Source organism: Pseudopipra pipra, chromosome W (assembly GCF_036250125.1).
Source record: "Pseudopipra pipra isolate bDixPip1 chromosome W, bDixPip1.hap1, whole genome shotgun sequence".
Classification (NCBI taxonomy): Eukaryota; Metazoa; Chordata; class Aves; order Passeriformes; family Pipridae; genus Pseudopipra; species Pseudopipra pipra.
In genome coordinates, this window is record NC_087580.1 from 7,830,231 (window position 1) to 7,856,096 (window position 25,866).

Genomic DNA, 25,866 nt, shown 5'->3' on the forward strand with positions numbered 1-25,866 from the left:
CGCGCTTGTAACAAATGTGGGTGGAGACCTTTCCCAAATCTTCATTTGTGAAGACTGGTCATGATGAGATGAGGGGATTGAGTCCATCATCAGCAAGTTTGCAGATGACACCAAGCTGGGGGGGAGTGTCCATCAGCTGGAAGGCAGGAGGGCTCTGCAGAGGGACCTGGATAGGTTGGAGAGTTGGGCTCATTCCAACGGGATGAGGTTCAACCAGGCCAAGGGCCGGGTCCTGCCCTTTGGCCACAACAACCCCCTGCAGCTCCACGCTGGGACAGAGTGGCTGGAGAGCAGCCAGGCAGGAAGGGACCTGGAGGTTTGGATTGACAGGAAGCTGAACATGAGCCAGAGCGTGCCCAGGTGGCCAAGAAGGCCAATGGCATCCTGGCCTGGCTCAGGAACAGTGTGGCCAGCAGGTCCAAGGAAGTGATTCTTCCCCTGGACTCAGCGCTGGTAAGGCCACCCCTGGAGTGCTGTGTCCAGTTCTGGGCTCCTCAGATCAGGAGGATATTGAGGTCCTGGAGCAGGTCCAGAGGAGAGCAACAAGGCTGGGATAGGGACTCAAGCACAAGTCCTATGAGGAGAGGCTGAGGGAGCTGGAGCTGTTCAGCCTGGAGAAGAGGAGGCTCACGGGAGACCTCCTCACTCTCTGCAACTCCCTGACAGGAGGTTGTAGCCAGGTGGAGGTTGGTCTCTTTTCCCAGGCAACCATCAGCAAGACAAGAGGGCATGGTCTTAAGCTGTGCCAGGGGAGGTTTAGGTTGGATATTAGAAAGAATTTCTTTACAAAGAGGGTAATCAGCCATTGGAATGGGCTGCCCAGGGAAGTGGTGATTCTATGGGAACACACCCATGGAGATGGGAACACACCCATGGAGATGGGAACACACACATGGAGATGGGAACACACCCATGGAGATGGGAACACACACATGGAGATGGGAACACACAAATAGAGATGGGAACACACACATGGAGATGGGAACACACACATGGAGATGGGAACACACACATGGAGATGGGAACACACACACACAAGATCAAGCAGAGTAGCTTTGCTGAAGGGATTTATTGATCATTCAGGGAAAATGCCCCTGGGCTCTGAGGGAAAGCAGGGGGTTCTTCCAGGGATGATCATCTCTTCATGGTGCTGGAGGGGGACAGGGCACGGGTGTCACCACCAGGCCTGAAAGACAGAGCCCAAAATGTCACCCCCAAAGTCCACTGCAACATGAGAGGGGCCTTGTCCTGACCCCTCTCCCTGCAGGCACTGCTCACCTCAGACATCCAGGGATGCAGCCACGCCTTTCTCACCAACAGGACCCAGCACCTTCTCAACCACAGGGGGCTGGGGACAAAGACAGGCTCAGAGACACCCTGGGTGCAGTGGGATGTATTGGGAGCCTGGGGGGAGAAATGGGATCCTTGGGGAAGGTGCACTGGGGTATACTGGGGCAGACTGGGATGGTCAGAAGTGTCATGGCCATGTGAGGGGAGGACCCGACTCAGGCAGAACTCCTGGTACCCACCTGAGCCATCTTCAGGATCCCAACGTCCACTAAATGCAGCTGGAGAGAGACCAGGAGCCCTGGCTGGTCACTGGGATGTCCCCGGTGCCAGGTGAGGGATGGGGGGACCAAAGTGTCCCCCAGTTCCCGGACTGGATGCCCTCCAGTCCCCCCGGCCCACTCACCTCCCACAGATCATTTTGGGTTCCTGCCAAGAGTGCCTGGGCAAGGAGAGCAAAGGTTTAAGCAGGATTGGCCCCTGTGGGGCTGGGGGAGGGACACGGGGGTCCCCAGCCCCCCCAGCCCAGGGCTGCCCCCTGTCTGAGGGGGAAAATCCCTTCTGCTCCCCCTGCTCCCACTGCACCCAGTTTCACCTCCAACCCCTGTGCCTGCAGGGCCCAGGGTGGGGATGGAGACAAGGAGAGCCAGGGGAATTCAGGGCCTGCAGGGACGGTGGGGGGAGTAGGAGGAGACCCAAAGATGCTGAACTGGGGGGAACTGGGGAGCCCATGGGACTGGGATTGGGGTGTTGAAGGGGCCCTGTGTGGGATGCAGGGGAGGGGAAAGGAATTCAAGTGTGGGGACATGGGGACTGCAAGGGAGAGGCTTGGTGGGGACAGGAGGAGGAGGATGGAGGAGGACAAAAACGAGGGGACTGGGAGATGGTTGGGAGTGGAGAGTGAGCCAAGGAATGGTCTTGGGAGGTACCAGGGCAGTGGCCTGGGTGAAAGGCAAAGATCTGAGGGGAAGGATGGAAAGAAAAGCTTTGGGAATGATTAATGGGAGGATATTTGGGGACCCTGGGTAGGACACAGAGCAGATCCTGGGGAGGAGATGCCTGAGGGGACCAAAAAGGATGGGATGGGATGGGAGGCCCAAGGGGTGGGATTTGGGAGCACCATTAAAAGAAACAGGTGGGGGCCCTCCCAGCAATTGACAGTGGACCTCCCTTGTCAGGGATTGCTGAATGGCTTCCTGCTGTTGCATCTTTCATTTCTTATCAAAAATCACCCAAATAGTTTTCAAACAGTGCCTGCCAATGGAGCTTGAAGGCACTCGTTCCATCAAAGCCATACCTGTAATTCAGAGGCATAAATAGAGAATGTAGATTTGTCTCTTAAGGTGCTCTCTCATTTCTACTAGAGGTCAATTAGCATCATGTAAAACATGATCATAAAAATTAAAAACTCTTACCCTTCTATTTCCCTTTGAAAAATAATTCTGCTGTTAAAACACTCACTTCTGTTTGATTGTTTAAAATCAAAATGAATGTGTGTACTAGTGGACACAGACAGGGCTCCCTCACAGAGAAGCCCATGAAGTATGGGCTGGATGAGCAGACAGCAGGCTGGTTGAAATCTGCTGGCTGGGGTGGTGATCAGGAGTGCAACATCCAGCTGGAGGCCAGGGATTAGCAATTCCTGGTGAACATCTTCATTGATGATCTGGATGATGGGATATAGTGCTCAAGTTTAATGGAGCTGATGAGTTTACATTCCGACTGCAAGGAACATGTTTTCACATCTGAAGCAGGGGATGGGAAACCAGAGACTCACTGTGAACACCAAATGATTTCCAGAGCCTTTCCAGAGCATTTCATTCAAATCCGGGAATTTTGGATTAAAAAATCATGGTGCTCCTCCATTACTCTGGAAAGGGACCCTGGTCTGTCAGGAGTGAGGACATTGCTGAATCTGAAAGCTGGAGAAGACAACAAGAAATGTGTGACCCTCCAGAGGATGAAAGCCCTGGATGAAGTTGTCAAGAAGTTCAGACCCAATGCCTTTCGAGTTTTACGGTTGTGTCTTAACATTTCTTGTAGTTTTTCCCTTGTTTGTCCCCTGAAATTGTTTGATGAAAAATCCCCTTGATGTCTGTATCCTTAGACCCCGCTCCCCGATTGGCCAAAGTTTGCTGCATTGCAGTATTTCCTTTTTTGGCCACCCTTTCCCTAAAATGGATAAACCCTACCCCTTTTTCCCTTATCTAGTTACACTTTGCATGCTGGGGTCCCATCTGGGGTGCCAAGAAGAGCTGTGCTTTGGGACCAATTACCTCTGAAGCTGCTCGTATGCCTTCATAGGCTGCTAAGATTTCCTTCTCCTCAGGGGTGGAATTGGCCTCAGAACCTCTGTGGCTTCGGCTCCAGAAACCCAGTGGTCGCCCTCACGTCTCACCAGGCACCTTTGGCCAGAGGCTCCAGGAGGGACCTTTATCTCCAGCTGCAGAGTAGAGCACATTCTTTACCTCTGGTCCTGTCCTGACTGCTCCAACAGCCACGGCATGTGCAATCTCTTGCTTGATCTGCCTGAAAGCTTGTTGTTGTTCAGGACCCCACTGGAAATTGTTCTTTTCACAGGTCACAAAGTAAAGAGGGCTCACCATCTGGCTGTACTCTGGGATGTGCATCCTCCAGAAGCCAATGGCTCCCAGAAAAGCTTGGGTTTCTTTCTTGTTTGTGGGTGGAGCCATGGCTACAATCTTGTTGAGGACGTCTGTTGGTATCTGGTGTCGTCCATTTGCCATTTCAGCCCTAGGAACTGGATCTCTTGGGCAGGTCCCTTGACCTTACTCTTCTTGATGGCAAAACAGGCCTCGAGGAGAATCTGGATGATCTTCTGTCCTTTCTCAAAAACTTCTTCTGCTGTGTCCCCCACACAATGATGTCATGGATGTACTGGATGGATGGATGGGGGTCACAGCATCTCGGTTCCTCCGATACTGTTGCCTGTGTACAGTTGTCGTGGCCGTTGGCACTTCTTGTCCCCAAAGCTCCAGCGATTCCTTTCGTACAACAAGGGGACCAATGCAGCACCACCTCTCCAATTTTAAGTAGCATTTTCGCTGCCTTCACCACTAGGATCATTGTCGCTGAACAATGCAGGGATGGGTTAGAGCTGATCTTGGAGTCCTTGCTACCAAACCTTGAAGGCCACCATCAAGGAAACTGGTTACTAGGCTGTGGATGTCGAAATTAAGGAAAGGAAGCAATTTGTTCCATCCATCTGAACGGTCCCTTACAGGATGTCCTGGGACAGGCACAAAACCAGCAAGAACCAGGAAAAAATTAGTAAAAAGGCTATTGTTATTATTTTTCTTTCTCCTTGTTCCTAAACAAAGCTATGTTTAGATAAACAAAATCCTTCTTGGCAGCTCTCCCAGGAGTGTCCCAAAACAATGGGGGATGTTTACAAACAAACCTGCTCTTGGCAGCTTTCCCAGACAATGTTCCCACAACAAAACCAAAGGAACCAAAACAATCCCACTTCTGACACCAAAACCATCTGTAGCCGGTTGGAGTTGGCTTCCTGCCAAACCCCACAGACTACAGAAGATTACTACGTGTAAATTTAGGGTAGAACTTAGGTGGGAGGTTCCTGTGCCACAGAGCTCTTTCCCACAGTTTCTCTTGGAAAAGAATGGAGTTCCACAGCTCATTGCTTCCATTTCAATCTTTTTGGCCTTTGACCACTCTGGAAAATCTGTACCAACCTGATGAGCAGAAGTCTTGGGCTTTACCACAGGTGTCTGGGTGGTGTTCTGAGAGCCAGACTTCTGCTCAGTCCCAAACTGATGCCAAGGTGTCCCAGGCCAGGTGAATCCAGAAGTGGACTTGCAGCCAGAACTCCGCTGACAGCGCTGCTTGGGACTGCAGATCTGCTTCTGTGGCGCTCCAAAAAGAGCTTGGTGTTGGCCACTGCAAGTCTCTCAGTAGCTCTGAAACATTCACAAGCACACACAGAGTCATCTTTGGCAGGAAGGCTTTTGCAAAGTTCCCCTCCACAGCCTTGGCTACTACTCGACTTCTAAAAGCCAAGGGCATGAAGAGCGTCCAAAACCAGCACATCCTTTGATCTGAGCTTGTTCACAGGGCCTGTTTCTAAGAAATCACACCAAGTGCAACGAGCAGCCAGTGTCACCTCCAGAAGAACTCTGGGCTACCCTGGCCTTCTCAAGGAAAGCTCAACCCTCAGACCCGCTGCCAAAACAGAAGCCAAGAAAGAGCCGCCTTATTTTGGATTCACAGAATCCAACTCTCTTCTCCGAGAGGCCTCTCCTTATTCAAACAGGAAAGGGCACAAGATTCATCTTCTCTGTCACCCACGGGATGAGGAGAGGAGAGACTGGCAAAAAGACTGCCTGCTAAAACAACCTCAACTTGAAAAGACACCAACAATGCCATAGTGGTGCTGCTGTGGGGTTACTGCTGGAACTCTAAAGAGAAAGGAAGACAGGTCTGAGGAAGGGAAGGCTCTGAAGGAACTTTCCCCACAAAGATGCCACGTTCTGCTTTCACACCTGATGCTGGCCAGATGCAGAAAAGGGATTTCCAAGGAAAATGCAGGAGGAAAAAGGAGTCTGTTCTTACCAGTCCAAAAAAGCAGGGACTTACCTTTCCAGTTTCTTGGCGAGGCTTTTTCTGGTTTTGGCTTCCACCAGATACAGCTCTTTGTACTTGTCCACTTCTGCCTGGGTGGATTCCTTTTGAAAAGGTCTTTCTGCTTGGTTGCTTTTTGTCCTTCCCAGTGCACATTCCAGATCTCTAATTCTGTCTTCTAATTGTTTTTTCAGTGAGTCCACATGACTGCTTCTGATTTCTTCTAATGTGTCCTGGTGGGCTGCCTGTGCCTGAAGGAGACAGTGCACCTTCAACCACCACAAGAAAAAGAGAGCTCTGCCCAGCACAAAATTGCACACACCCAGTTCCAAGGGCCCAGCCTTACTCAGAGAGGCGGCTCTGCCTCCTCACTCCCAGCAGCAATCAAGGCACAACCCAGGAGCTGCCAGGGCAAACAATTCTTTGCATTGGGAAAGAAGCCCAAATGAGCACTCTGCTTCAAAGCTCCTAATGAAGAGACACTGGGTCTGTAGGACAGGGCATGTCCAAAAGGATTCTTCAAAGACAAGAAGAGCATCCCCCACCTCCACCCCCTCACCCACACCCCTGTAATTTCAGTGACTCCTTTTCTGAGCACTTTCACCCCCTACAAGGACAAAGCAGCACCTGTAGGTCTGGCCATGACAGCTGCAAGTTGCCAAACCCATTCAAGGAGGAGCAGTGAGAAGCAGAGCAACGCACAGAGATCCCCCCAAGCACTGCAAAGTGGGAATCTGCCTTGGGCAGCCTTTGGATTCAGGGACCTGCCAGCACATTCCACACCCATGACAGCACTCCTGCCCAACCAGATTGCCTTCTGCCACTGCCTTCAGCAAAGACAGAAGCTAACCCACAGAATACAGGAGCAAAAGAAAAAGACCAAACACCATGGTCACAAGAGAAGTTTACGTAGTGCCTGTGGACACTGGGGAGAAATTCACTTACTTGCAAAAACTCATTGACTTCCTGGAGTTTTTGTCTTATTTCCTGGTCTGCTTGTTCTTCCACCTCTCTTTTGCACTGTTCTAGTTGGCTGCGATCCACCACGTTGGTCTCCAAATGATGGTGGAGTTTTGCCAGCTCTTCTTGCAGCTGGCATTTGTCCATGGCCAGGTTCTCGCACTCCCCACGCAGGGCAGACAGCTCTTCTTGCAAAGCCTGATTTTTGGCTTCCAGCTGCGTGCACTGTTCATGTTCCCTGTCCAACTGCTGGGAAAGTTCAGCAACCTGCAGACAGAAAGAACAAAAAAGGAACTCAGCGTGGTGTAAAGGCAGTGAATTATGGGAAAACCCCAAAAGGGGGTGCCCAGGGAGACTTTATTCATCATCTGCTGGCTCAGGACTAGACACAAAGTGCAACCAGGCTTTGCTTTTCCAGCAAGAACAGCTTTCCCATCATTTGTCATGGGATTCCTCAGCTTCCCATCCTTTTGGAGTTCCTCATGCAAAAATGCTCCACGATCCTGGACTCCAAAGGAATGACTGCAAAGGCAGGAAGCCATTCTACAGGGATGCCTTCAAACCCAAGCGTGGCTCTGACAGACGCCGCTTCAGCAACGGATCCGAGTGACGAGCGGAGAAGGGATCAGAGGTTCTGTGCCACTGCTGCACAGGCACAGCAGCCTCAAAAGCACTGCTGGGAACAGTCCTTCTGGCTCCCCGCCACAGGATGGGCTGAAACAGCTCCCCGTGAGCAAGAAGGGACAGATTTTCCCCTGGGAGGCCCCTGTCCTCCTTGGGCCCTGGGCAGCAACAACACTGTGGAGAAAAGCCAAACCTCAAGTGCCTCCTGCTCAGCTCGTGCCTGAGACAGGGCTCAGGGGCTGATGGTGCCCTGCCAGTGACAGCGCTGTTCCTCCCCTCTCTGCCAGGGCAGCAATTCATCTGGCACACCCAGAGGACGCTGTCACAGCCTCCCTCCAGCTGCAGCCAGGCCTGAGCTGGGCCCCACTGCTCTCAGCCCATGCACGTGATGTCCTGCCAGGACGGCAGACCTGCCCATCCCTCAGGCCCAGCCGGGGGATCTGCACTCTTGGCTGACCCCGCTCACTCTCAGGGGACCTGTTCTGCTCTTCTTGCTCAGGGCCTGTGGGACGGCTCCCTGGCCCTCAGCTCACGCACCCTGCCAGGCTGGCTGCCACTCCTGGCTTGCCCCTCCTCTGCAGGACAGCCTGGCCTCCATCAGCCCTTACACCTACTGCTTTGCCCTCAACATTTCCATCTTTCCCCACAAGGAGAACTACCTCTGGATTAGTTCGAGTCATCTCCCACTGGAACAGCAGGAGGAGCATTAAGAAAAGCCCATCACATCCAAAATGCAGCCAAGGGAATAAAAACATCCACATGACAAGAAATAGAGGGAAAGCATCTCCCAGCTTTCAAAAGAAGGAACACCACAACCAAAGAGCCCTACCCATAGAGCAGCTCACCTCTCTTTGGAATCTTTCAACTTCCTTGACCTTTTCAGAATATCTCTTCTTCATTTCTTCCAGCTGGGACTGACTTCCTTTCTCTTCATTAACCCGGAGTTTCCTCCTCTCTATCCTCAGAAGCTTTTCCAGCCTGCACAGCAAATTAGTCAAGAAAACCATGAAACACAGGAAGAACCAGCTTTTCCCCCACAGTCTCACAGAAACAGCACAGACAGCATCCAAGCCTAGAATGGCTTGGCTTGGCAGGGACCTTAAAGATCATCCAGTTCCAAGCCTCCTGCTGTGGGCAGGGACACCTTCCACCAGACCAGCTTGTTCACAACCCCATCCAACCTGGCCTTGAACACTTCCAGCCATGGGGCCTCCACAGCTCCTCTGGGCAGCCTGTTGCAGTTCCTCACCACCCTCACAGCAACCAATTTCTTCCCAGGATCAAATCTAAACCTACTCTCTTTCCCTTTGAAGCCATTCCCCCTTGTCCTCTCACTACCTGCTCTTTTAAATGCACTCTCCTCATCCTTCTTGTAGGCTCCCTTCACACCCCAAAAGGCCACAATTAGGTCACCCCAAAGCCTTCTCTTTTCCAGGCTGAAGGGTTGCAATTGTCCCAGCCTTTCCTCCTAGCAGAGGTGCTCCATCTTTCCAAGCACCTTGGTGGCCTCCTCTGGGCTCAGTCCAACAGCTGGAGGTCCTTGCTGTGCTGAGGAGCCCAGAGCTGGATGCAGCCCTCCAGCTGGGCTCTCCCAAGGGCAGAGCAGAGAGGCAGAATGCCCTCCCTCCACCCGCTGGCCACGCTGCCTTGGACGCAGCCCAGGACACAATTGGCTCTCTGGGCTGCGAGCGCACATCGCCGGCTCATGTCCGGCCTCTCCTCCAGCCCAAGGGCTTCTCGGCAGGGCTGCTCTGCCCCTCTTCATCCCCCAGCCTGCACTGATACAGGGGCTGCCCTGAGCCACGGCCAGCAGCTTGCAATGGCTCTTGGTAAACCATCAGCAGATTGCCATGGGCCCACTTCTCCAGCTGGTCCAGGGCCCTCTGGGTGGCATCAGCTGTGTCAACCACACCCCTCAGCTTGGTGGCAGCTGCAAATTTGCTGAGGGCGCACTCCAGTCCTTCCTCTGGATCATTAGTGAAGACATTAAAGAACACTGGGCCCAGTCCAGACCCCTGAGGGACACCACTCGGCACTGATGGCCCTCAGCACTCTGAGCCATTGATCACCACCTCTGCATGGGAATGTTCACCCAATTTCTTATCCATCTAACAGTCCACACATCCAGTCTGTCTCTCTCCACTTTGGAGAGAAGGATGTTGTGGGGGACTGTGTCAAAGGCTTTCCAGAATGACAGGGAAATGACATGGGCAGCCCTTGTCCACTGAGGCAGTCACTCCATCTTAGAAGGCCACCAGGTCGGTCAAGCAGGACTTGCCCTTGGGGAAGCTGTGCTGGTGCTTCCAATCACCTCCCTGTCATCCACGTGCCTTGACAGAGCTTCTAGAAGGATCTTTTCCATCACCTCCCCAGGCACAGAGGGCAGGCTGACAGGTTGGCAGTTCCCAGGGCCCTCCTTTCTACCCCATTCAAAGATGGGCACAGTGGGTTTCCCTTTTTCCCCTCACCTGGGACTTCCCCTGACTGCCAGGACTTTTCAAATATCAAGGAGAGTGTCTTGGCAACTCCATCAGACCCTGGTGGCCAATGGAGGGCAATAATGCTGGCCAGATGGAGAAGATGGATTTCCAAGGAAAATGCAGGAAGAAAAAGGAGTCTCTCATTTCCACTCCAAACAAGCAAGGACTTACCTTTCCAGTTTCTTGGCAAGGCATCTTCTGGTTTTCACTTCCTCCACATACAGCTCTTTGTACATTTCCATCCCTCCCTGTGTTGCTTCTTTACGAGAAGCACTCTCTTGTTGGGTGTTTTTGATTCTGTCCAATTCACTTTCAAGATTTCTAATCCTTTCTTCCAACTGTATTCTCACGGATTCACAATGACTGTCTTCAATTTGTCCTAGTGGGGCCTGGTGGGCTGCCTGTGCCTGAAGGAGAGAGTGCACCTTCAACCACCACAAGAAAAAGAGAGCTCTGCCCAGCACAAAATTGCACACACCCAGTTCCAAGGGCCCAGCCTTACTCAGAGAGGCGGCTCTGCCTCCTCACTCCCAGCAGCAATCAAGGCACAACCCAGGAGCTACCAGGGCAAACAATTCTTTGCAGTGGGAAAGAAGCCCAAATGAGCACTCTGCTTCAAAGCTCCTAATGAAGAGCCTGTGGACACTGGGGAGAAATTCACTTACCTGCAAAACGAGGCTGACCTCTTGTAGCTTTGCACTTCTTTCCTGGTCAGCTCCTTCTGCCACCTCTCCTGTACACTGTTCTCTTTGGCTACCATCCAGCACCAAAGCCTCCAAATGGTGGTGGAGTTTTGTCACCTCTTCTTGCAGCTGACATTTGCTCTTCTCCAGTTGTTCACACTTCCCAAGCAGAGTGGACAGCTCTTCTTGCAAAGCCTGGTTTAGGGCCTCGAGCTGCATGCCTGTTCCAGGCTCCATGTCCAGCTGCTGGGAAAGTTCACCACCCTGTGCACAGAAAAATAAAAGAAAAGGAACCTCAGCATGGTCTAAAGGCAGTGAATTCTGGGAAAACCTCTCAAGCGGGTGGCCATGGCAACTGTATTTATCATCTACTGGAAAGGAGCCTAGGAAACACTTGAAAGATTCCCCCACAGAAAGAAGAAACTTTACACCTACTTAAGAATTTGGGAGACACTTCTGTCAACAATACTTCTGGGTCCCTTGGAGCTCATGATGAAACTCCTCATTTAGAATCTAAGAATTCCTCCAGTGTCCAGCACACCAAATACCCTCAGAGCTTTTGTAGCAGCTGGGGAAAGGACCAGGCTGCTTTCTGAGCAGCCTCTGCTGAGGAGAAGGCAGAAACTGAGCTCCCCAGGCTCTCCAGGAAAACTTCATCTGACAATTGCCCCACAGAAATAGGCAACTAGGCTCAAGAGTCACAAAAAGGCAAATTTAGCACCAGCTTACTGAGGCAGAGGCTTGCAGGGCTCTCAGAAGGGCTTCAACGCTGTCGCTTGGCTGCTGGACAGTGCCTTCCAATCTGCTGTTCTCACTTGCAAAGCTTAAGAAGAAATACAGCTCTTATTACCAGAAAATCCAATGCCAGACAAACTGTGCTAAGGAACAGAAGCCACAGCAGAAGTGTCCTTCAAAATCCCACTGACTCTCCCCCTGTTTCCACCCAATCCCTCAAAGCCACAGACCCCTCGCTTCACTGGGTTACTCTCTTACTGTTGCGCGTCTTCTTCCAGGAGGTCCTGCAGTTCCTGGGAGGAAGTTATTGCCTCTCCTTTCTTGGCATCCAAGGCAGTCTTCAAGTCAGGAACACAATGCTCAGACTGAAGATGCTTTTCTTCCTCCTCCTGCAGCTGTAAAACCACGGGAAGAATCCACAGTTGTCAGGGGAGCTTTTCCAGAGAGGAGCCAGCTGCTGCTGAAGAACTCAGGTGCTGCATGTCTGTGTGCATCCCCTCTGCCCAAAGAACTGCAATCCACTCAAGTCCCTTCAAAGCTTCACTTCTACTCCCCAATGAACACAATGAACACTGTTTTGTCCGTTTTCAGGATGGATAGGAAGCAACAGGCACCCCCAGGTTTCTCCCTGTGGGGACAGGCTTTCCATACCTCCGCGCCAGCCCTGTCCAGCTCCTCCTGCAAGCGCAGATTATCTTCCTCCAGGTGAGCCTCATGGCTTCCAGGAACCACAAGAGCACTCCTAAAGCATGCAAAATTTCATCGGAAACATGTCTGACCCTGCATCAGTTTTCCCCTGCTTGCTCCCAAAACAGCTCTTCCCCCCTTTCCTACAAGCTCCGAGAAAGCAAAGCCAAGTCCATGGAAGCATTGGAGAATTTCTCTTCCAAGGGGCCTCCCTAAAGCAGCCTCAACTACCAGCTCAGGCCATGCTGTTCAGGGCTCCTTGCACTGCTCTTCAAAGTCCCCCAGATGCGGCTGCACAAACTCCCAGGGCAAGCCCTTCGACCCCCTGACCATCTCCATGGCAGGAAGTTTTCTCCTTCTGTGCTCGGAGCCCCTCGTGTCCCCTGGGACAGTGTTGCTTCTCTTTCCCCCAACGCTTCCCTTCAGAGCACTGAACGCCCCAACTCTGCCGTGCCTCAAACCCCCCTGGCCTGCAGAGCAGCCACGCTGCTGAGCTACTGGCAAGTTTCCCCGGGGCTCTGGCTCTGGGTGTGGGGAGGGCACCACAGACAAGGCTTTCTTGCAGACCTCAGCGGGCAAAGGACGAGAGCCCCTGAGGTACGAGAGCAGCCAAGGGCAGACCTGCATTTACCAGTCCCACGGGGAACTGCTTCCACGGGGCTGCTCCTTCTTTTTCCCAGCTCATTGCCACGCCCCTCGTCTGGGTCCCACTTGCAGACTACCCAGAACACCCGGGGGCTGTTTTGACAAAGCCCTCACCTTTCCCCCTGGGCTTGAGCAGGCCTGTCAGCTGCTTTGTTCACAAGGCACTCCAGAATCTCCTCGTGCTGTTGCAAGGCTGCAAGTTTCAAGGGGGTAAATCCCCACTAAAAGGAGAAAGAATCCCCATTAGAAAGACACAGACAAGCTCTGCAGCTGTTGGAAAGAGCAGCTTTAGCCACGTGCCAAGGTTACCTGGTTCTGAGCATCACTGTTGGCATGATGCTCCAGTAACAGCCCTGCTACAGCTGTGTTTTTAGAGAGCACAGCCAGGTGAAGGGCAGTGTTGCCGTCAGCATCTGCCAGACTGGGGTCGGCACCGTGTTCCAGCAGAACAGCAACACATTCTTCCTGCTCCTGCTGGACTGCCTGGCAACAACACACCAAAAGGGAAAGGCTTCCAACTTTTCCATCCCCCTCTGTCACAACTCCCTCAACCCCTGAGTGCTGCCATAGAAGACCATCTTCAAAGATCAGCTAACAGAGGCTGTGCCGTGCCCATTGCAATAGGTGTGTTTCTATGGCCCTGCCCTGCAAGGAATACTGCCAGACACCTCCCCTTTAACACCCCAGCACTAAGCCCCACCTCCAAGCTCAGAAGGCATTCCACACACCTTCATCAGGGCTGTTCTCTTGAAGTTGTCAGTGAGGTTGGGCTGGCTGTTCTTTCTTAGCAGATATCTGACGACATCTGCATGGCCATTGGCTGAAGCCAGATGTAGAGGTGTCCTAAAAATTAAACAGACGCTCTTAACCCAGACAGACAAAGGACGAGCCCAAGCTGTGTCTGTACCCAGTCCCCTGGGGACCCTGCCCGGACTCTGCTCCTCCTGCTGCTGCTGCTGCTGCTGCAACCCTGCCCTGATGAGCCAGAGGGCAGAAGAGAACAGGTGAGGGTTGAGCAGCTGCAGAACAGCCCTGCAGAGAGAGCACGGCCAAGGGGCAGGTGGGCAACACGCGTTTGCAACAGCGCTGGAGCCCGGCCGGCAGCTCCGAGCAGTGAAAAGCTCAAGAGTTCCCTGTCCCAGCTGACAGGGCAAATGTCACTTTTCAAGCCTTGTCCCTAAGAGAGGGCTGCCGAGGACTACTGCAGCTTGGCTCAGGAGCAGCCAAGGTGTGCCATCAGCGTGGCCCAGAACTCACCGCATCTCCTGGTCTGGCCTGTCGATGCCGACTACCTTGACGTACCAGCGCCAGCGCCTCAGCCAGCCCAGGTCACCGCGGGCGGCCGCGCGGTGCAGCCTGCCCAGCCCCTGCTCCCGGAGCTGGGAGGCGCTGCTGGAGCTGGTGGCAGCCCAGGGCTGCCCACTGGGGCTGCTGGAGGGCGACTGCCGTCGCTTCTTGCTCAGAAGCCACGGCATGGCCCTGCTTGGAGCTCCCAGCAGCAGGAAGGGCAAGAAGGCCCCGGCGGGCTGCCGGGAGCCAAGTGGGGATGAGGAATGGGACGGGGCGAGGTTTAGGGGGAGGGTGACAAAGGGGGCGAGAATAAGGACGGGCACAGGGTAGAAAGCACAAGGCAGACGAGGTCGCCCTGCGCAGTGGTCGTGGCCTGCAGCTGCCAAGACGGCGATGCAGGCGCGCAATGCTCCCCGAGCGGGATGTGCTGCTGCTCCCCGAGAGGCTACAGCAGCTCTGGGCGCCGGCTGCGGGCACCAACAAAGCCGTGCTCGACTGGCGCCTGTGGCGTCACAATGGCTGGTGGAAGGCTCAGCACGTCAGCGTGGGGTGTGACAGAGGCCACGGGGCAGGGTGGGGCCGGGCGGGACAGGGCAGGGCGGGGCAGGTGTGAGGGCGGCCCTGCTGGGCCTTGTGGGAAGGAGGCGGCCTGGGCCTTGTGAGGGCGGCCGGCGGGAGTGGGCACTGCCCCGCCTCAGGGCGCCCCGGGGCAGGGCCCGGGACGCTCCCACCGGGCCGGAGGCTGCGGTAGGCGCTGGAGCAGCTCCCGCATCACCCGCTCTGGCTTTTTGCTTCAGCCTGGAGCCGGGCTGCCTCTGGACACACTGCCATCAAATGAGGCTCAGGACGAAGAGGGGCCACCACAGCTCTCAAGAAATGCCCACCCAGCGCTCCAAGCCCGCCACGCCAGAGTTCCAGGACAATTCCCCAACTCCTTTGTCTTGTCCCTCTTGAAGAGCAGACACCTCACCCCCTCTCCCCCTCACAACTGCTCTCTCCTGCTGCTTTGCCAGATGCCAACAGTGAATTTCTGCTCTGCTGCTCCACCAGGCAACAGGCAGCACACAGCAGGGCAGGAAGAAACTTTCGAACACATCTTGTCCCACTTTGTCCCAATGACAACACCAACTGAAAGATCAGAGGTTCTGCACCAGCTTTCTCAGCAGAGGGACACTACAATGGACCACAAACAGGCTGAAGAAATTTCCCTTTTTCTTTATGGGCTACAAACTGATCTGCTTCCCACGGGATCAGGGATTTGCCTGTGTTTTAAGGCTACCAGGAGCTCACTCACTATCTTCTGCCCAGAACACAAAGAGGAGGGCTCGAAAGCACTGCAAGAGTCTGGCAACTGAGTAGCAGCAATAGCTCACCTGGAGGCCATGATCTTAACACCACTGTGCTTCAAGCCTTCCCGGAGGAAGGGCACACATTTGCCTGGCCTCTGGGACAGGCTGAAGATGCAGCTGTGAGCAGAGCTGAAGGGAGCAGAGGACAGCTCTGGCTCGGCCTTCAGGCCTGGCTTCTCTTTCAGCCTTGAAGATGTCTGCCGGACTGATTTGCACTCAGACCAAGGGCAGAGAGAGTTGGACAGGTCCCCACCTGTCCCAGAGGCAAGCAGAGGGAAGAAGAGGGGACAGCCTTGGGATGGGGGAATGGGAGAAGCAAAGCCAGCAGGGGGAACAGAAGAAAACGAGGACACATCCTGGAGTCTTGATGGTGACTGCCGTTGGTTCTGGCGGAGGAGCCCCTCTATGCTGTGTGTGCTTTGGTAAAACCTGCACTGTGGGTATGGCCCTGCTCTGCTGGTGGCCACTGCTCACCCTCTGCACAGAATCACGGAAAGACTAAGGTGCTCTAGTCCAAGGCCTGTTCTGGAACAGGGTTTCCTAGAGTCAGTTTCCTAGAGTCCAGTTTTCCTGGAAAAGCCAGGAAAGACGTAGGCAAAGAAGACATTCAGTATTTCTGCTTTTTTCCTGTCCTGTGGAACAAGCTCCCCCATCTTGTTGAGAGATGGGCCCACATTTTCCCTGCTTTTCCTTTTGTCACCTACAGACTTAAAGAAGTCCTTCCTGTTGTCTCTGACATCACTGGCCTGATTCAGTTCCATTTGGGCTTTGGCTTTACCAACTTCATCCCTGCATGCCCAGATAATATTTCTGTTTTCTTTCTTTGCGTCCACTCTCTGTAGAGATGGGGGGAAATACATTGGGGAATTTGTTCCCCAGTGTCACGGGTTTACTTGTTCTAAAAAACCAAACGGGAATTTTCTTTCCCCTGCTGCCTGTGGGGGAGGGATGTTGAATGGGGAGGACAGTTTTCTGCCTTGGGTGAATACCTACCCAAAGGAGCTGGCTGGCAGAACTACTTCCAGCCTGACAGCTCTCCCTGGGGCTGGGGGGGACTCGTGAGGAGTTTTTTTCTCCCCTCCTCTCCTTGGAAAGTGGCACTTCACTTTTTGCCTTAACGGAGGCAAGGGGGGGATGTGTTGGAAAAAGCTCTGAGGCTGTTTTGCTCTCGACCTGGTCATCTGGCTGCTCTCCAGCCTCGGCTTGCCTGCACGCTGCTCTGTCTCCAGCCCCAGTCTGCTCAGATTCCATCGGAGAGTTTTGTGCTCACCAACGAAAAAAGGGGAGTCCTGACCACAGCCAGGCACAGACAGCGTGAGTTTAGTGGGAAAGAAACCGCCCTTCTTTCCCCTTTTCCCCTTCCCGTCCTGGGGGGGGGGAAAATCTCCATTTTTGGCTTTTGCTGCGATCCGGGGCCCAACAGCGCCCCCTGCTGGCCAACACCGAGCACTGCAGGCCCCGCCCCTCCAGGGATCCAACAGCGCCCCCTGCTGGCCAACACTGAGCACTGCAGGCCCCGCCCCTCCGGGGATCCAACAGCGCCCCCTGCTGGCCAACACCGAGCACTGCAGGCCCCGCCCCTCCAGGGATCCAACAGCTCCTGCCAACCGGGATTGGAATTGCGCCAGAGCACAGGGAAGTATCAAACTGTTTCCTTTGTTTGAAGGGGACTTTTTGGGCACAGGATTATTGTTTAGTTGGTTTTGTGTTCTTTTGCTGGTTTTGCCAATACACAAATATCCTTTAATAAAGGGCTGTTATCTCTTCCTTTTTTCCATACTTCCTCGATTGGAGCCTCTTAATTTTGGATTTACAATTGCTGAGAGAGAGGACTTTGGTCTACTTCATCACTCATCCTCCTTAGCAAAACATTCCAGTCTCTTTACACTCAGACAGGAGGGTAGTGGAGTGGTTTCAACAGGCCCCTGGCATCTGGCCAGGGTCAAACCACGACACAAGGGGAACCAGGAGGATGTGGAGACCCCATCACGGGAGAGTGGAAGGCTCAGACTAAGTCTTAAAAAGCAAATCCTTGCCAGAGAGTCTGGAGGTGCAGAAAGGACTCCCTGGCTTTCTGAACTCCTTCCCAGGGAAGGGTTTGGGTGCAGCTGAATCCTCTCTTAGCCCCAGACTGTGTTCACAGTTTAAATTTAAAGGAATTAAAGAGCTCTTAAACCACTTTGTCCCACAGGTTTTAATGATGGCAAAACAAGAATATTTATATAAGATGAAAAATGTACTTTATACAAATGATCAGACAAAAACCCTTAATCAGAACTATTTACTGCACAACAGAAACACTAAAACAATATAAACACTAAAAGTCTACTAGTAGAGTCTAATACAGCATAAAGCAGTACAGGGCACTGGAACAAAGCATTTATTGAAGCAGTTCTATTAAAGCTGGCAAACAGAAATAATTATTAAGTAGAGATCTGATGTAACTCACCCAGACCAACACTCATGGGGAGATCTCTTCCTCTCAGCCTCGAGGAGTGACCTTGGAGGGCGTCCCCAGCCAAGGGAGGAATCTCCACACACCCCCCAGGGAGGGTTTTGTCAGAAAGAACCCGACTGCATGAGAGGGGACTGGACTTTTTATAGGATAAAGTGATTGAGTGCCAGGTCCACCTTTCCAGGCCAGCTCTCAGCTTATCTGTCAACTCAGACTTCAACCAGCAGGGTGTGTGTTCAACGCTGGACCAACCAGGATGGTTTGAGCAGAGTTAACACCGAGACAACAGCCTGGCTCCAGCAGTTGATCTTGCATGACAGCTTGATTATGAACTTGATTGGACCTTGGGTCTGGCCAGGCTGGGACTATCCTGCCACAGTCCACCAGCCAGGGGTCTTCCCAATGTGGGTCACTGGGAATGTGGGTCACCTGTTCCCAAGGTGGGTCACTGGGAATGTGGGTCACCAAGCCTGTTCCCAGTGTGGGTCACTGGGAATGTGGGTCACCAAGCCTGTTCCCAAGGTGGGTCACTGGGAATGTGGGTCACCAAGCCTGTTCCCAAGGTGAGTCCTCCGACAGGTGATGGAGTTGGAGCAGCAGATGAAGCTCTTCCCGCAGTCGAGGCACTCGTAGGGCTTCCCTTACTGGTGGGTCCGTTGGTGTCTGGTCAAGTCAGAGCTGTGGGTGAAGCTCTTCCCACACTCCGCACACTTGTAGGGCCTCTCCCCGCTGTGGATGCGCCGGTGGGTGATGAGGGTGCACTTCTGTTTGAAGCCCTTCCCACAGTCGGTGCAGCGGAAGGGCCTCTCATCCGTGTGTGTCCGCTGGTGCCTGAGGAGATCTGAGCTACTCCGAGACCTCTTCCCACACTCCCCACACTCGTAGGGCTTCTCCCCCGTGTGCGTGCGCTGGTGGGTGACGAGGTCAGAATTGTATGTGAAGCTTTTCTTGCATTCCCCACATTTGTAGGGCCGAGGCCCCTGTTCCCCAGTGTGGATCTGCTGGTGGCGGATCAGGCGGGAGCTGACGCTGAAGCCCTTCCCGCATTCCAAGCACTTGTAGGGTCGTTCCCCCGTGTGCACCCGGCAGTGGGTGAGGAGGTGGGAGCTATAGAGGAAGGTCTTCCCACATTCCTCACACTCGTAGGGCCGTTCCCCAGTGTGGACACGCTGGTGGGCGAGGAGCTTGGAGCTGCTGCTGAAGCTCTTCCCACATTCCAAGCACCTGAAGGGCTTCTCCCTGCTGGGAGGCTGCTCAGGGACCACCAGCTCACAGCTCCGGCTCAAGCTGCGGCCACCTTCCTGGCACAGGCTGAGTCTTTCCTCCACAGAGCACCGTGGGCTGGCTTTGGAGCCCCTCCTCCTGAGGGATCTCCTGCCCTTTTCCTCCCCGCTGCCTTCCTGTGCCGTGGAGCCCTTCAAAACGGCCTCTCCCACCAGGGTCTGCCGGGGGGATTTGTCCTCTGTGCCCTCCGTCCTCAGCTCGGGGCCTGGGGCAGGAAGGAAGGACAGGGAGGGGATTTGCCTCCGGCCCAGAGGGAAGGGGGAGGAGAAGGAAGATGGAGAGGAAGGAGGGTAGAGAAGAAAAAAGGAGAGGAAGGAATATGAAGGGAAAGAACAAGAAGAAAAAGAAACACAGAGAGGAAGGAAGAAGAAGAAGAAAGGAAGAAGAAAGGAAGAAGAAAGGAAGAAGAAAGGAAGAAGAAAGGAAGAAGAAAGGAAGAAGGAAGGAAGAAGGAAGGAAGAAGGAAGAAAGAAGGAAGGAAGAAGGAAGGAAGAAGGAAGGAAGAAGGAAGGAAGAAGGAAGGAAGAAGGAAGGAAGAAGGAAGGAAGAAGGAAGGAAGCAAGAAGGCCCAGAACTGGACACAGTACTCGAGGTGTGGCCTCACCAGTGCCAAGTACAGGGGAAGAACCACTGCCCTGGTCCTGCTGGCCACGCTGGTCCTGAGAGAAGGAAGGAGCAAGGAGACAAGGAATGATGAATAGGAAGGAGAAGACAGAACAAAGAAAAAGGAGAAAGGAGAGAAAGGAAGGAGAAGGAAGAAGGAGAAAAAGGAAAAAACATGAGGAAGGAGAGGAAGGAACAAGGAGCAGGAAGAAGGAAGGAAAAGGAACAAGGAGTGGAAGGAAGAAGGACAGGGAGGGGATTTGCCTCCGGCCCAGAGGGAAGGCCAAGGACATCCCCCCAAATCCGGCCCCGGCAGGACGGCGGCGGCAGCGGGGTTGTCCTGCAGCCGGGGGCGATGCTGGGCTGGGAGATACAGGACAAGACAGGGCAAAGGGGCACTGACTTCCTCCTCACCTGCCCGGGGGGCCCGTGGCATCTTCCTCTTCCTCACAGCCTCCTTCATCTGGCCAAGCTTTGGGAAGGAGAAATCCTGCTGTGGGGGGAAAAACAAGAGGTGAGCACATTGGGTTGGGGGTTCCTCCCGCCCAAGTCCATCTCTAGAAGTCACTGGGCACCCTGTGTCCATAAAAACCTCCTAAACATCAAGTTTCAAAAAAAAAACCCCAGACCTTCAAGGTTCAGACCAAAAACACCCTTCCAGGAGTTCCCCCTCTCAAGTCTCTCCACTTTGGGGTTCTGGGGGTCCCCCCTCTTTCAGCTGCTGGGGGTCCCACGTGTATTGGGGGTCCCCCCTCTCCAGGGTCCCACCCTCTCTGGGTTGCTGAGGGTCCCAAGAATCCCAGGGGTCTTCCCACTTTGGTATTCTGAGGAACCCCCTTCTCTGGGCTGCTGGGGGTCCTGCAGTTTCCCCCTCTCCACAGTCCCTCTGCTTAGGGATGAGGGGGGTTTTGGAGGCCCCAGGGGTACCTTCTCCCCTGACTCTGCTTTGGGGTGCTGGGGCTCTCAGGGGTCCCACCTCTATGGGGTCTCCCCCTCTCCAGGCTGCTGTGGGTCCCAGAAATCCCGGGGGTCCCCCTTTTCTGGGCTCCCCTTTCTCTGGGGTCTCCCTGGCTGGGCTCACGGGGGTCCCAGCACTCTCCCTTCTCCAGGCTCCCCACTTCAGTGTCCCAGGGCTCCCAAATCTCCCTGTCTCTCCAGTTCCCCACTCCTGCCTTATCCTGCAGGGTGCTCCTGGAGTGTCCCAGGGACCCCCTGAACACCTCATTCCTGGACACCAGATCCCCCCTGCACCCCCTTATCCAGACCAGGACCCCCTGTACCCAATTCCCTGGCTACAGAACCCCCTACACCCCCTTTCCCGGCCATCCTGCCTCTCCCAGACTCCCTTTTCCTTTACCCTGGCACTCCCTGGACCCCCATTCCTGCCCATCAGGACCCCCCTGCACCTCCTCTCCACCACTGGGACTCTCACCCCCTTCCTCAGCTCCAGGACCCCCCTGCACCCCCTTTCCCAGCCATCCCACCTCTCCAAGTCCCCACACCCTCCCTTCTCCTTCACCCTGCCACCCCCTCCACCCCCACTCCTGCCTTTCCCACTCCCCAACCCCTCCTTTCCTCAACACCCGGCACCCCCTGAACTGCCCTTCCTGCACATCCCGGCTCTCCCCACCCACTGAACCCCCTTTCCCTCACACTGGAGGCCCCTGCACCCTCCTTTCCTGGACACAAGGACCCGAGAGACCCCCTGGGCCTCCTCTCCCAATCCCTACATCCCCCCTTTTGCCTTCCCTCTGGGACACCCCAAACCCCCATTCCTGGCCACAGGAACCCCCTGGCACCCCCTTATTCTGCACTAAGACCCCCCTGCAACCCCCTTTCCCGCCCAACCCGCCTCTCCCAGCCCCCAGGCCCTGCTTTCCCTTCACGCTGCTACCCCCTGCACCCCCAGGCCTGCCTTTTCCACAACCCACAGGACCCTTTTCTTTGGAACACGGGGGGACCCCCTGAACCCCGGTTTCTGGCCATTCTCCCGACCCCCAGGACCTCCCTTTCCCCCACACCGCCGACCCCTGGCCAGGGGATCTCCCTGGACCCCCCATCCCACCTCTCCAGAGCCCCGCACTCCCCTTTCCTCGGCCCTGGCATCCCCCAAAACCCCCTTCCCCAGCACTCTGCCCCCCGACAGCCCCAACACTCACCCCAAAAACACTCCCAGCCTTCCCCCTCTCCCATCTCCCCACTTTGGGGGGCGGGAATTGGGGAACTCCCGCCACTGTTGGGGACAATCAAAGAGTTCCCGACGCGTGGCCGGGGCCTTTGTTCGGCCTGCCGGGAATTCCCAACAAACATCCCAGCCCCCATCAGCCGCTGGGGCCCGGGGGTCCCTCCTCTCCAGGGATCGAGCTGTGGGGACACGAAGGGACCCCCACGGGAACCCCTTTGCCGCTCTCCCACCTCCCCTTCTTCCCCTCTCCCACCCTTTGCCCGTCGCCCCCCGCTGCTTTGGCAGTGACCCACCCCCTCTCTCGCTCACTTTGGGGCTCCCAGCCCCTCTTCTCCTTCCCCTCTGCCCCTTTGCCATCGGGGCCCCCAACTCACCTCGAGCTCCCGGCTCGGGGGATGGAGCGGGGGGAGGAGGAGCGGGCAGAGGCAAAGGAGGAGGAAGAGGAGGAGCATCGCCCCCCTGAGTGGGCGGGGAGGGGGAGCTCGGTGCGATGGGTTGGGGGTGTGCGGGGGGTTTTGGGGGGGATGTTTGGGGCTGAGCCGCAAATGGCCCTCGGGGGGACCTCGGGGGGTCCCCGGGAGGTGGTTTGGTTTTGTTGGGGGGATCCCGGGGTGGGTTCCCGGCAGAGGCGGGAGGTGGGCGGGGGGATGCGGGGACCCCCCCGCGGTGGGGGTCGGTGTTGCGGGGTCAGGCCCCGCCGCCCCCATTGTCAGCCCGGTGCCGGCGGGGGGGGATGCGACGAGCCCCTTTTTTAGGGCCCCCGGAGTGGGGAGAGCAGAGAGGGGCGACAGTGGAGCTGGGGGACCCCCGGCAGCCTGGGGGGGCGGGAGGGGAAGCGCGGAGAGGGGGAACCCAGAGGGGTGGGGGGGCCGGGGACCCCCGGCCCCTGGAAGAGGGGGCTCCGAGAGGGGGGACCCCTGGGATTCCCGGCATCTGCAGCAGCCTGGAAAAGGCAGAACCCCGGAGAGGGGGCCCCCAAAACACGAGGGACCTCCAAGAGCCTGAACGGGGGGACCCCCAGAACCCCAAAGTGCAGAGAGCAGCGGGAGTGAACTTCGGGGAGGGTTTTTCAGAGCCTTTTCCACGGGCCTGCCTCACCCGGCTGTGGTCTCCCTGTTTGTCAGCACTGTCAGGTTTGCCCACCTGAAGCCCCCCTCCATCTCCTCCCCGCTGCTGGAACTGCTGAGGTCAGTTCTGGACTCAGTGGTTCCAGTTTTCCCATGGGATCATCCCCTTGGGCATAGGATCCACAATTCCCAAAATCGTCCCTGAATCCCACCCCAAAACCTCCCATTCCCGACCGCCTGGATCCCGGTGTTCCCCTGGGAGTGTCCCAGTATTCCCGCGGGAGCGTCCCGGGATCGTCCCGCCGGGAATAGGATCTGCAATTCCCGGCTTGAGACCCCAAAACCCTCCCTGAATCCTACCCCAAAATTCCCCGTTCCCGACCCCCTGGATCCCAGTGTTTCCCTGGGGTTATCTGGGATCATCCCAGTTTTCCCGTGGGATCATCCCCTTGGAAATGAGATCCAGAATTCCCAAATTGAGACCCCCAAATCCTCCCTGATTCCCACCCCAAACACCTCTTTCTGGCCTCTTTTTCCATGCTATATCCCAGTTTTCTCAAGGGATCATCCTGTGTTTTCCATGGGATCATCCCCTCTGGAACGGGGTCTGCCATTCCCAACCTTCCCCTCCCCCCCCAGTTTGGGACCAAAAACGCGGCCTTACCCCCCTCCTAAAATCCGGCATTTGGGGTCTGGGTCGCCTCAAGAGGTTGGGGTGGGATCCACACGTGCGGATCGCGGAATTCCGGGAGAATTTTTGGAATTTCCAGGGTGTTTTTTTTCTTAATATTGTTATTCAGGGTTGTAGCAAACAATGCGGTTGGTGGATTAAAATGGAAACATTTGGAGGAGCCCAGAGGGTGAAATCCAGGACTTGGCGATGCCACGACGGGATTCAGGTGTTTATGGGATTCAGGTTTATGGGAGGGGAAAAATCAGGGAAAAGGGGGAAAAAAACCCGAGCAAAGCCGAAAAACTCCGGCTGGAGGACTGACCATAGAGTTGGTGCGGGCAGAGCGGTGCGGCGTGCGCGCCTCCGTCTCGGTTTTCACTTCCGGCGCCGCCATGTTAGGGAGTTCGGCGGGGCGACTGGCGGGGGTCGTGGCGCTGGTCACGGGTGGGTTTGGGGGGATTTTGGGGAGTTTTGGGGGCGAGAGGGAAGGGGAGACCCCCATGGGAGGAGTGGGGGGGAACTTAGGGCGGGGAGACCCCCGGGAGGGACGCTGGGAGGGGTTAAAGGTGACACTGGTGATACTAGAAGGGTCACTGGTGATACTGGGATGGTCGCAGACCCCTCTGGTGACACTGGGGGAGGTCACTGGTGACACTAGATCCCACTGGTGACACTGGGAGGACACTGGGAGGGGTCACAGACCCCACTGGTGACACTGGGGGGGTTATTGGTGACACTGGGAGGGGTCACTGGTTAAAGTGGTCCCCACTGGTGCCATCGGGCAGTCATTGGTCCTCCGGGTCGCCAGGGGGCGCCAGGGGCGGTTCCCATACCCCTCAATGGCCCCGGTTATCACATCCCCCTATGTGACATCACATCTCTCCTGTGACATCACATCCTCCTCTGTGACATCACATCTCTCCTGTGACATCACATCCCCCTCTGTGTCATCACATCCCCCCTGTGACATCACATCATCCCCATGACATCACATCTCTCCTGTGACATCACATCCTCCTCTGTGACATCACATCTCTCCTGTGACATCACATCCCCCTCTGTGACATCACATCCCCCTCTGTGACATCACAACTCCTCTATGATGTCACATCCATCATATGACATCACAACTCCCCTGCGACATCGTATCCTCCATGACATCACACCCTCCTCTGTGACATCACAGCTCTTCTATGACATCACATCCATCCTGTGACATCAGACCTCTCCTGTGATCTCATATTGTCCCTGTGACATCACGTCCTCCCCTGTGACATCACACCCTCCTCTGTGACATCACAGCTCTCCTGTGACGTCACATCCTCCCCATGATATCACATCTCTCCTATGACATCCCATCCTTCCTGTGACATCACATCCTCCTCTGTGATGTCACATCCATCATATAACATCACATCTCTCCTATTACATCAGTTCTACTGTGACATCACAGCTCCCCTATGACATCACATCCTTCCTGTGACATCACATATCTCCTATGACGTCAGATCATTCCTGTGATGTCATGGCTTTCCTGTGACATCACATCCTCCTCTGTGATGTCACATCCTCCCCATGACATCACATATCCTCTATGACATCACATCCATCATATGACATCACATCGTCCCTGTGACATCACGTCCTCCCCTGTGACATCGCATCCTGCTCTTTGACAACACATCCCCCCTGTGACATCACGTCCCCCCTATGACATCACATCTTCTCTGTGACATCACATCCTTCATGTGACATCACGTCCACCCTTATGACCTCACTGCTTCCAGGTGACATCACATCCTTTCTGTGACATCACATCGTCCCTGTGATGTCATGTCCTGCACTGTGACATCACTGTCGCGACGGAAAGCTCTAGACACCTCAATGTGAGAATCCAGGAACTTCGTTTATTGTAGATTGACAACAGCTTAATATACACTCTATAATAGGTTCATGAATATTACAGAAATTAGGCTCATTATTGGTGCTCAGTTAGGTGGTGATATCATCTTAACTGTCTTTCATTGTTTACACAGGTGGCTCGTTAAGTGTCTCTGTTTTGGTAATGCCTAGCTCCTGTTTTTCAGCCCAATTTAGAATACCCAAGGACGTTGCTGCTTTCTCACGGCCCTGCTATCTCAGACTTTCTCATGGGCCTAGTCAGACTGCGTCTTATACTTTAGCAGCTCATCCATAGCCTTAGCCATGTTCATATGTCCTCGCATTTCTAACCAATCCTCTACACATCACATCTCCTTGT

The 25,866-nt window shown here is 54.8% G+C and overlaps 1 protein-coding gene across 1 annotated transcript in view; it reads right to left on the reverse strand.

The window, feature by feature from the left end:
• Positions 1–22,333, reverse strand: part of LOC135405841 (zinc finger protein 239-like) — a 264,939-nt gene extending 242,606 nt beyond the window's left edge. Inside the window, exons 1-3 of the mRNA XM_064640427.1 lie at positions 22,241–22,333; positions 20,096–20,174; positions 18,224–19,283 (exon numbers count right to left, since the gene is read on the reverse strand). Coding sequence (XP_064496497.1) covers positions 18,436–19,283; positions 20,096–20,174; positions 22,241–22,318 — 1,005 coding nt within the window. The 5' untranslated portion in view covers positions 22,319–22,333 and the 3' untranslated portion in view covers positions 18,224–18,435. The remainder of the gene's footprint in view (positions 1–18,223; positions 19,284–20,095; positions 20,175–22,240) is intronic.
• Positions 22,334–25,866: the final 3,533 nt, after the last annotated feature.